Source organism: Branchiostoma floridae, chromosome 12, assembly GCF_000003815.2.
Source record: "Branchiostoma floridae strain S238N-H82 chromosome 12, Bfl_VNyyK, whole genome shotgun sequence".
Classification (NCBI taxonomy): Eukaryota; Metazoa; Chordata; class Leptocardii; order Amphioxiformes; family Branchiostomatidae; genus Branchiostoma; species Branchiostoma floridae.
The window spans coordinates 2,888,661-2,899,624 of record NC_049990.1 but is presented as its reverse complement, the minus strand read 5'-3'; the positions used below and the strand labels follow the sequence as shown (position 1 = coordinate 2,899,624).

Here is a 10,964-nt window from a genome sequence, read left to right as displayed (position 1 = left end):
AATACACTGACCTGTAACGTGACTTGTGTCGGTGTGGTCACAGCCCCTTCCGGGAAGCTAATTTGTACATCAGGCTGTGTTGATGATGTCTGAATCCACCCCTCTGTAGACACAGTAAACTGGTTCTGCTTGGGCTGACTGATGACGGCAAAGATTGAGAAATGGTCTACTGACACTGTCAGATTATTCTCGCTCTGAAAAACATAATTTCATAAGCTATTATGATGTATGTCCTGTCAGTTATCATGCGCGCTATGTATAGTGATATTCTTCCAGGTGTATCATAACTTTTACACACTCAGTTTGTTTATTTTGTTTATACTGTGGATGGTGGAGAGCGTATCGCAAGCGGTCTTTCTTTGGGCTTTTCAAAACTGTTATTACGTATTAATACAAGGATAAATTGATCAATATGGAATGTTAATCCACATACTTTATCAACGGCTTTAAGCTCCGTCCAGTCTGCCCCATCCTCAGTGACCCACAGGGTAGCTTCCATGAAGCCACCTGACGATGTGCTGTTGTACTGCATCTGTACAGTGACAGGTTGGTGGAAGGTTGTCCCGTGTGGACCCAGCTCTATGACGTCACTCACTAACGTCTCTCCGTCCTTCAGGGGGAGAGTGACGTCATTGGGGTTGATGACCTGACAGGTAATTTCTGTTTCCACGGTAACGGCTCCACGTGGTACAGTGACGGTACAAGACGCGGTCTGGAGTTCACCTCCTTCTGGACCCACTTTGCGCACTATGCGCCTGTAAGGGCTGTGACAGAACAGAATTCTAAGTTAGCTATTTCACATGAAAAATACACCGGACAGAATGGTAACCATTATAAGGTTGTCATACACAGTTGCTGAATAAATATCTGGGAGTTGAATGTGATGAGTAACGCTGTCCTGAAACTGTAAGAAGTATAATATTGAATCATTTTCATTGTCTGTTCTTTACATGAGATGTGAAATGGTCAATGTGTTTTGCTCCAAACAAACAATGTTAGCAATGGTAAGAGCCTTTCTGGTAACACCACAATTCATAGCACACACATCGAACCAGATTCTAACCTACCCGGCCATCTTTACTGCTGCAAAAAGCTCAAGAATCCTCTTCCTTCCCTCCAGGATGCGATCTTTCTCATCCTCGTCTGGAACGTCTTCTATTGCGGCTATGTACTCAGGAGTCCCGCCGCGCTATACAATAAAACATCAGACATGAAACCGACATCACACATGATGCAGTTATTCTAATTCAACTTGGTACTACTTCAGGCATTGATAAGTATGGAAGTGGTAATTTTTACACTTATGTTTTGTTCCACTTGAGAAAATAAAATTGCCATTAAAGATGAAGAAGAAAATATCTTTGACCTACAATAAGCATCAACTCTCACCCAATCCTTACTGTCCACCCGTGCTCCGACCTTTAGGAGGAGTTCAGCAACACCAACATGTCCCCCTGAAGCTGCCTTGTGAAGTGGCGTTTCTCCAGACTGCAACAACAGGAACAGAGATGACATTACATGGTGAGAGAAGTCCATCCACATCTACATTATCAAAACTTGAAACCAGCACATCGAATTATAACATTCCATACTATGTTTTCTTATTACACCTATCCAAACCAAAATGATCAACATTAATCAAATTCATACGTGACTTTCTCCACTCAGAGATGCAATCACCTACAGTAAGCATCAAACCTTACCACATCCCCACTATCCACCCGTGCCCCATGCTTCAGGAGGAGTTCAGCAACACCAACATGTCCTCCTGAAGCTGCATTGTGAAGTGGTGCGACTCCAAACTGCAACAGCAGGAGCAGATATGACATTACATGATGAGAGAAGTGCATCCAAATTTACATTATCAAAACTTCAAATCAACACATCGAATTATAACATTCCATACTATATTTTCTTATTACGCCTCTATTTTCTTATTAAGCTGCACGGTGCAGTAGCGTGGATTTAAACTTTGACAGCAGGAACAGAGATGAAATTATATGGTGGGTGAAGTAATCACATTTACATTATCAAAACATTACAAAATTAACACATCGAATTGCAACATTCCATAGTACATTTTCTTATTACACCTATCCAAACCAAAATGGTAAACACTAATAAAATTCATACGCGACATTTTTCACTCAGATATGTAATCACCTACAGTAAGCATAAAAACGTACCTGATCCGTACTGTCCACCTGTGCTCCAGCCTTCAGGAGGAGTTCAGCAACACCAACATGTCCTCCTGAAGCTGCCGGGCGAAGTGGTGAGGATCCAAGCTGTAACAGCAGAAGTCACCATCACATGGAAACTAAGATTATTCATACCATCATGATGATCACAAATTCCTGATGTTGAAATCACACGTATGTCAAACACCTGTAATAAGCCCTTGCCCAAAATGAATGACTTTGTGGTAATGGTGATAATGTGCGTCAATCGAAAGAAAAGAGAAAGTAGCCATGTCTATCAAGGCCTAGCGACATAGAGGATGGTATGCCCCCCTCCCCGTCCAACTGACCAGTGATAAAACAGGTAAAAAAGTGGTTCCCTGCTACTCACCCAGCTACAGTTGACATCCACTCCCTGCTGGATAAGACGTGTCACCGTCTGTATATCTCCACGTAAAGCTGCATCCCAGAGTTCCTGAGGAAAGTGGCATTCATCAACAGAATACAGCAGTGATAAAACAGGATACAGGTAGACAACACAGCAATATCATAACTTCTCCTGTGTGGCGACCATCACATTCACACTTTGAAGGATATCGAGGCACTGATATTATCTTCTATAGCCTTCCTTTCTTCAATGATAACAAAATTTACAAGTTGCTTGGTATCTTATTTTGTCAAAATTACAACAATGCAATACAGAGGACATCCCAGGCAGCAATACTGATTTTTGGCGCCATCAAACATTCACTGTACAATATTTACATGTAATAAAGCAATAAAACATCATATCATCCAGATATGTCAGTTCAGTTTAGTTCATGAAATAAAGCAGAAACTTCAAAAGTACCCAATTTAAAAAAAATCGCAATCAATAATCATAGTGTGTAGTTAAAAAGCCATAACTTGGAGGTATATGACTTTGTGTAAACGATTGGAAGTGGGTTTATCTAAAGACCTGTTGCGGTTAAGCTGCTTGCTTGCTCAGTATTTAGGCCACGTTTATTTGATTATATGAATGATATCCGCGCGCGCATGAATTTTCGGCCGTTTCCTAAAAAAAACATTTTCGATCATGCTTCAAGTCGTACAATGCATCTGTAAAATTAGCACGTATATGCCTTGGATGGAAAAAAAGTATTGGAAAACAGTGACAGAAAAAATTGACAGAATACCAAAGGAAATAGAAAGTCGAAGAATAAAGTGCCGTGGCGGACACGGAAAGTTAAAAAAAAAGAAAGTCGAAGAAAAAGATGTGAAAAAAAACAAAATGAAAAAAAAAATGTTGGTAGGGATGGGTACCAGTAAAGATAGTTCAAGTGCAGGTACGATTCAGATCCATGGTATTGTCTATGAAAACTTGTGAATTGGAAATACTCCAAAGGAATCTCTTTGGTGGGGCATCAGACTCCCACTTGCGTTGTAGAATCCTATCAAGGTTAACTGCCTTTGTACCTTTGACTGTAGAAACAAATGACTATAGACTCTACTCGAATTCGCTCCTGTTACTCTCTTGGCCAGGAAGCCCCCAAACGCTTGCCGATATGGTGTGCCCATTTCCTAATAGGCGAAACCCTATGGTTTCTCTGACCGTTCCAAGAAAAAAACGGGTTTGTACTGGTACGATGAACCGGTACCTACACCCAATTGTTGGTATATGTTGCTATATGTATGTGTATACATCATATATATCATGTGTATTTAGTCCTATGTTCAACCTTCCTGACCACTTATATTTCATAATGAAGGCAGCATAATTTATGGCCAAACTTTTAGTCGAACGCTCGCATCAGCTTTGGGGTTCCCAGAGGATGTCATCCATATAATCAAATCAATATGGCCTTATGCCCAAAGAATGGAACCAAAAATTTCCGTCAGCCTTTTTCACAACAGAGAAGAAGAAAAGGAATTTGACCTCGTAAAAAAATGCAATAGACTTTCTGACGCGGCACGTGACCGTCCAACTATTTCAAGTTTTTTAAACCCATTACCATGCCACAGTTATTCAACTTCTTCGTCAATATTTGCTCCTCCAACAGTCCTTCAGCAAATCCTGTTGAAAATTATCAGGTGCGATATGGTTACCTGGTAAACAGTTAAACAAGCTCCGGCATCAGACGTTCAAGTCCCCCAGACGCTGGCCACGTACACGGTACACCCAAGGTATTCTATAAGTTTTTTTCATATCCAGGTAAACATAAATCTGTATTTCCACAATGGTGCCTATCATGCTGTCATGCTCACTAATCAGCCAGAGATTTGTTGCTTTAAATGACCAAACTGACCACCAATACAAGATGAACTACTGTACTGACGTCTACTTCACAATGCAAGTAAAATGACGTCACCTCTTCACGATTCTTCTTGCGCCGCCTTCCGAACATGTTGCGTTCTGGTGAAAGCAGCCTGTCTTGAGTCTCACCGGGTAGGAGAACATGTGATTAGACGGTCTTTTTTCGTTGTTCGCTAAGACTAACGGTGGGTAAAGTTTCCGCCTACCTGCCCGCCATTGTTGTTTGACTGATCAATAACTCTCACATGACTTAACGTGGACTGTTCTATTCTCTTCCATTGGGGACAAAAATAGCAAAGTTGATTTTTATGTACTCCTCTGTTTGTGATATATCACGTGGACTATTCCAATGGCTCAAACAATGAGGTAATGTATTTGATATCTTTACTTTCGTATTTTGATATGGAAAGGGGAAATACAGGCAATCATGACGTTTTCACTTAGTTGTACCACTCAATGCAGCCCTTAGGTAAACTTCCCGCCTACCGTCATTGTTGATAACCTTCATCTGACATAATTTGGGCCGTTCCATTATCTTCTAGTGGGGTCCAAAAGTACATACAAGAGTTTATTGATGAAAATCGGTAGCTAAATTTTTCCGTCTTTTGAAACACTGCCGTAATATCGTTCATACAATATTCTGCATGAACATGCATTAATGTGTGTGTGTGTGTGTGTGTGTGTGGATTATAAAGGGAATTTAATTATATTTCTTAAGGTCTGACTTTTCTCAAAATGCTATTGTCTAGTGCTGGGTACCGGTACAGAAAATTCAGGTCCAGGTCCGGTTCAGGTCCAAAGGATTAGGTCCAGGTCCGGACCTGAACCTGGACCTGATGCAGTATGACTCATACCAATGGTCCATTTTACTACAAAGAAATCTGTTTGGTGGAGTATTAGACTTACACTGGCGTTTTAAAACCATACAACGCTAACTGCACCTGTACGATTGGCTGTAAAACTTGGTAGAAATTACTATAAATTCTACTCTACTTCACTCTTGTTATTTTCTTCCATCTGCAAGCGCTAACATGTGTGAATGCCTGATAAAATAATCTGTTAATTTTCGAATCGGTCCAACATCCGGTCCACCTAATTTTTTCAGGTCCGGTTTTTCTGGACCGGTCCAATAAGAAAAACCGGTTTTGTACCGGTACGCTGTACCGATACCCAGCCCTACTATTGTCCCATTGACTTTATGATAGTTATGTTCAATCACAACCTTGGACACACTGTATCTCATAGCATGACCTGTTTATTCAAAGCATACCCGTGCTGTCTAGTGCTGCCCCGGCCGCCAAGGTAGTCAGGGTCAGGGTCCAGACAAGCTTAGCATAGCCTCTTCCGCAGACTTCGGAACGGTAGCATTCAGTTTTTGAGGGAGCGCTGATTCGTGATTTTCAGTATGGGTTAAGGTTCTCTATGCCGGGGAAGAGAGTTGTACTGCACCTGCATACATAACCTAAATCGCGAATTGGTTCCAGTAACAAGACTTGAGGGCAGACTCTTGGTTCCAATCACCAAGGTCACGCCCCTGTCTATTGGTTCCCTACAGTTTAACGAAACATTATTGACTGTCGGAATTTTTGGCCGCTGTGCGTATGAATTAATGATCTCATGCCAATATTACTTGTGTCCTAGTGGAGTCCTTTCCAAAATATCGTTGGGCCCCCAAATCGCGTGTTTCTGAAGATGATAAATTGCCGTTTATTGTCCTCATCTGATGTAATAAGAATCTGAGATGAAAGCCTGTGTATATCTGACAGGATTGTGTAGCCAAGTAGGAAAATTTCAGCATTCTAGCGAGTGTCGGACGTGTACATTTGTTTGCCCGGAGTAATGCGGTCAGGGGCTGAAGGCAGCAGAGCGCCTCTTGCGGATAGTATATAAATGCAGTTATAGATGCAATCAAAACAGATTCACAGGTGGAATTTTGGGGACATTTCTTTTATTGATTACTGAACAAGTTACAATAGAAAGTAAAACATCTCCAGAAAAATCTTTATTGGATATGCGCCCATAAAAGTTCCTGATTTATGTATTAGGCCATGTTGATGTGACAATAAGTATGACATCCGCGCGCGCATCAATTTTTGGCAATTTCCAAAACGTTTTCAACCATACTGTAAACCGTACAAAGCAGCTTCAAAATAAGCAAGTATATGCATATATGCCATAGTTTGCAGAAACAAATATCGGAAAATATGCACTAATGTCCTAAAATACTCCAGGGTCAACGAAGATGTGAAAGAACAAAAAAAATGTACTGTTCAGTATACTATATTCTGTGTGTTTAGTCATACATATGTATGTTTAACCTTCCTGACCACTTAGATTTCATGGTGAAGGCAATTTTTTTGGTCAAACTTTTATTCGCACGCTCGCATCACATTTTTCTTGTTCTCAGAGGAACCCATCTATATAATCAAATCAACATGGCCTAATTGAGGAATGAGACCTTATACCCTCGTCCCATTACCCGTGTGATAAGAGACACAACTACATTTCAACACCTCTGTACAATAATTAGTCGTAGATTGTAGTAAGACTAGGATCTACTTCCTTGTGCTTGACAGATGTACCATTACCATGTGATAGGAGACGCAACTACATTTATCCCTCTCTGTGCAATAGTTATAGATTATAAAACTACTAGTCTTAGCTTCCTTGTGCTTGAATACCATAGATAAAGAATACCATGAATAAAGGTTTAAACAAACCATTACCCATGATGTTTTAGAAGACACAGCTGCATTTCAACACTCCCTGTGCAATAGTAACTAGTTATAGATTGTAGAAATATAGTCTTAATTGCTTGACAAATGTACCTTAACCCTTGTAGTAAGAGACACAACTACATTTTATCACTCCCCGTGAAACAATTATAAATTATAAAACTACTAGTCTTAGTACCTTTAGTATTTGACAAATGTACTATTTGTTTTAAGAATTTAAAAAAAAAAAAACTGTTTGAGTCTACGTGCCTGCATGTTAAAGTGTGTTATTGTTAAAGTACGTTGACCAAATGCTATTGGCTATCGGAATTCCCAATTGACAGGCTTTCCCTGCTGACCCTGCTAATCTCCAAGCAGATCTTGCTGTGGCAAATGGGAAGGAGTTTAGCCGGCAGAGGGGTTCGCTGTGGCCAATAACGCCTCTTCCGACTAAACTCCTTCCCATTTTTCACAGGAAGATCTGCTTGGAGATTATGACCCTGACACATTTAGGCCGTTCACCGCCGCCGAGTTAAGGCCACAGCAAGTAAATTTTTAATTTCAGAAAAAAAGATTTTTTCCTTCTGCAGGGATGGTAAACATGTCGATAACGTACCAAAATGAGCAAATATATTGTGTTGTAGCCTAATAATTGTACTTGTAGCAGTAACACTTGCGAGGTACCCATGACTGTAGTTGTAGAAATAAAACATTATTGGATAGTTGTAAAAGTGACACCAATATGGAAGCCATGAGTGTGGTTACCAACTTTGTTGGTGATGCCAGTCTACCACACTAGTGTCACTTTTACCACACCAGTTCATGTCTTGAATACGGGAATGAATGCCTTGTTGGCTCTGATACCATGTTTTGTCCATTTAATTCTTGTTACAACATTCATCACAACTTAATGGTGCCTATTTTTAAAAATGTAGCCATCTTGTTTTTTTTCACCCATCTTGTTTTTTTTCGCCCTATCGCACTATTTTTGCAATCTGCAGAGGATGTCATCCATAAGATTTACTTGCTGTGGCCTAATATCCGCTTAATAACCGCCCCCACGGCTCCCTCCGCCACCACGGCTGCCGTAGGACCCACGGTCACGTCCTCCTCCGTATCCCCTGCCGCGGCCATCCGGGCGGCTTCTTGCAACATTGACTTCTCCTCCGTATCCCCTGCCGCGGCCATCCGGGCGGCTTCTTGCAACATTGACTTTCAGGTTACGGTCTCCGAAGCTCTGGAATTGGACACATCAATGCGTCTGTTAATAATACAGTACAAACCCCATTGATACATGTACTTACTAGGTGTTAGAAACGCCAACATAAAAGGTGTATTATCACATCAAGTCAATTTGAAGACAAATCTCATTCCTGAGATCTTAAAAACAAAAACAAAACAGGTCTGTACTTACAGCTCCGTCAAACTCCAGAGCCTGTTTTAAGGACTCCGCGTCTTCAAATTCCACAAAGCCGAATCCTGCAGGATTAAGATGATAATAAAGGAGAAAATATGTAAAGCACCAGATCTCCCCCAGAATTAGTCGCCTCTTCCATTGACCGCATGACCTGAAAGCCTGTCAGCTGTCAGATTTAGTTGACGAATGACTAATCCTACCAACTTTGTGAATGTACTTCCTGCTACTCCCTTAAAATCGGAGCTGTATGTAAAATGGTACCCAAAAAAAATTACAAACCTTATCACAGCTGTTCCGAACATGAATCTAACATTAAATAGTTACCATTAAACAAGTGATCTGCATCTGTATCTATATAGCCGGTATAACCACCGTTCGGTGTAACACACCAGCTTCGCAGGCACGCGGCGCGGCAGCAGCTGGTTATATTACACCGAACGACTCGTTACACCTAACTTTTGCACATCTCTCTGCAAGCGTTGATACCGGCACAACAAAGCATTTTCCCCGATATTTGAAAAAAAACTTGCTTTTTTAAGTGTATAATAGTGTTATTGTGTAACCCTACACAGATATTAAGATGCACAAAATGCACCCAGTCAAAACTTAGACCCAAAACTGTAATTTTGGGTGCATACATGCAGATACAGAAGGATGGCAACAACATGCAGGCAGTATTTTGAGCCCTGAAGTAATATAAATCCTGACTTAGACTTAGAACACTAAGTCTCAAAATTGCAAATCATTGTAAGAATTGTCTGAATCTCACCTCTGGACCTGCCTGTTTCCCTGTCCTGCACTAAATTGACACTTTTTACCTGTGTCAAAAACAAATCACATTGATAAAACATATCAGAAAGTGTGTTTTCTTCCAACATGTAATTATATAACTGAAACTGGGATATTCCACTGTCATCCAGATTTAAAAAAATCCCTTGCCCCCTTTCATGTTTATCAACGTCGTGAAGAGCACTAGTCACTTTGGACAACTTTTGAGAACAATATCCAACCATGCAACTAAAACTTTGATTGTAATATTTTCATTTTATTTTATTTTTTGTCGCTGTTTTTGTTTGTATTTTATTTGAGCATTCCAGAGTACTACAGAAACAGAATAGAAGCTTTAGAGATTCCGTGTATTATTGTCTTGGACTTGTAACCGAGTCTCTTATAGGGACAATATAGCAGAAAATATCATCATGCACTTAGTAAATGTTATGCCATAATAGCTAGCACTAGCCTTTTTGTGCAAAAAAAAAAGGTCTTCGACAATTCAAGCTCACTTCAGGACAGTTGGAGTTTTTTCTGTGACAATGTGGTGAAGTAAGTTCCGAGGCTAGTTTCGACATGATATATCTGTCAGACTTACTTTCAGTCCACTGAAGAAGTTACGCACGTCTTCTTCGTCGATATGGTATGGCAGGTTGCCAACGTAAGCCTCGTATGGTGGCTCTGTAGGGAGGGCTCCGCGTCCACCGGAGCGGCCCCCACCTCAACTGCCCCTATCCACGTAACCCCCACCGCCACGACTGTATCCTCTGCCTCCCCCTCGGCCTTCTCCAAACCTAATATAGAGACACAAGTATAAAACCTTGTATCATTTAAAATATCTGACGTTATATATTCAACTGTTTTCAAAGAAGAAGTCAAACCCAGTCTACGTTAAGGTGGACTCTCACTGCACTTGGGACAGCGGTGCGGCACTGTGGTGTTCATAGATGACTCAACGAATTACAGAGATCAAGAACGAATTTTCTTCCGTTTTGTATTTTGTTGTCTTCTAAGTCATGCGTTTACGTATTACGCAATATCTAAATTATCAAATATGGCGAAAATAACGAACAGTGCCGCAGTGAACGAACCCCGCAGTGCCGCACCGGTGCCCCAAGTGCAATGAGAGTCCACCTTAACCCATTCCCCTAACTGAAACACGACAGAATGAAGCGGCGGTGACTTTCCATCTCCGTCTGCTTGAAGATTTAAACTATATAGATATTAACAAAACTTCTACGTGATAAAAAGCTATAATCATGAGCACTGAAGTAGGAAAGTCATTTTCTCCCAACGATTTCTGGATTGTATAGCCATACCAAAGGTGTTATTAGAAATAATAGTGTGTAAATTTGAGTTATTTGGGTGTACTTACCCTTCACGAGAATCGCCGCTGTCGAAATTATCATAGAAGGTCCCCGCCATGTCGTATCAGAGAAATCGGCACCTGGGACAAAGACTATATGCAAATTTTGGTTATTTCATTCTATGTTGTGTGTGGTAGAAACTAGAGTTTACACTCTCATTTAGGAAGTGTACGTATCATTTTCTTTTCACTGTTGGGGCTTAAGAATATCTTTATTCTGTACAAC

At 40.7% G+C, this 10,964-nt stretch overlaps 1 protein-coding gene across 1 annotated transcript in view; it reads right to left on the bottom strand.

The window, feature by feature from the left end:
- Positions 1 to 8,169: 8,169 nt before the first annotated feature.
- LOC118428271 (eukaryotic translation initiation factor 4H-like) overlaps positions 8,170 to 10,964 on the bottom strand; it is a 10,902-nt gene continuing 8,107 nt past the window's right edge. The window contains exons 4-7 of the mRNA XM_035838290.1: positions 9,371 to 9,419; positions 8,599 to 8,663; positions 8,349 to 8,421; positions 8,170 to 8,294 (exon numbers count right to left, since the gene is read on the bottom strand). Of these exons, the coding sequence (XP_035694183.1) occupies positions 8,230 to 8,294; positions 8,349 to 8,421; positions 8,599 to 8,663; positions 9,371 to 9,419 (252 nt within the window). The 3' untranslated portion in view covers positions 8,170 to 8,229. The remainder of the gene's footprint in view (positions 8,295 to 8,348; positions 8,422 to 8,598; positions 8,664 to 9,370; positions 9,420 to 10,964) is intronic.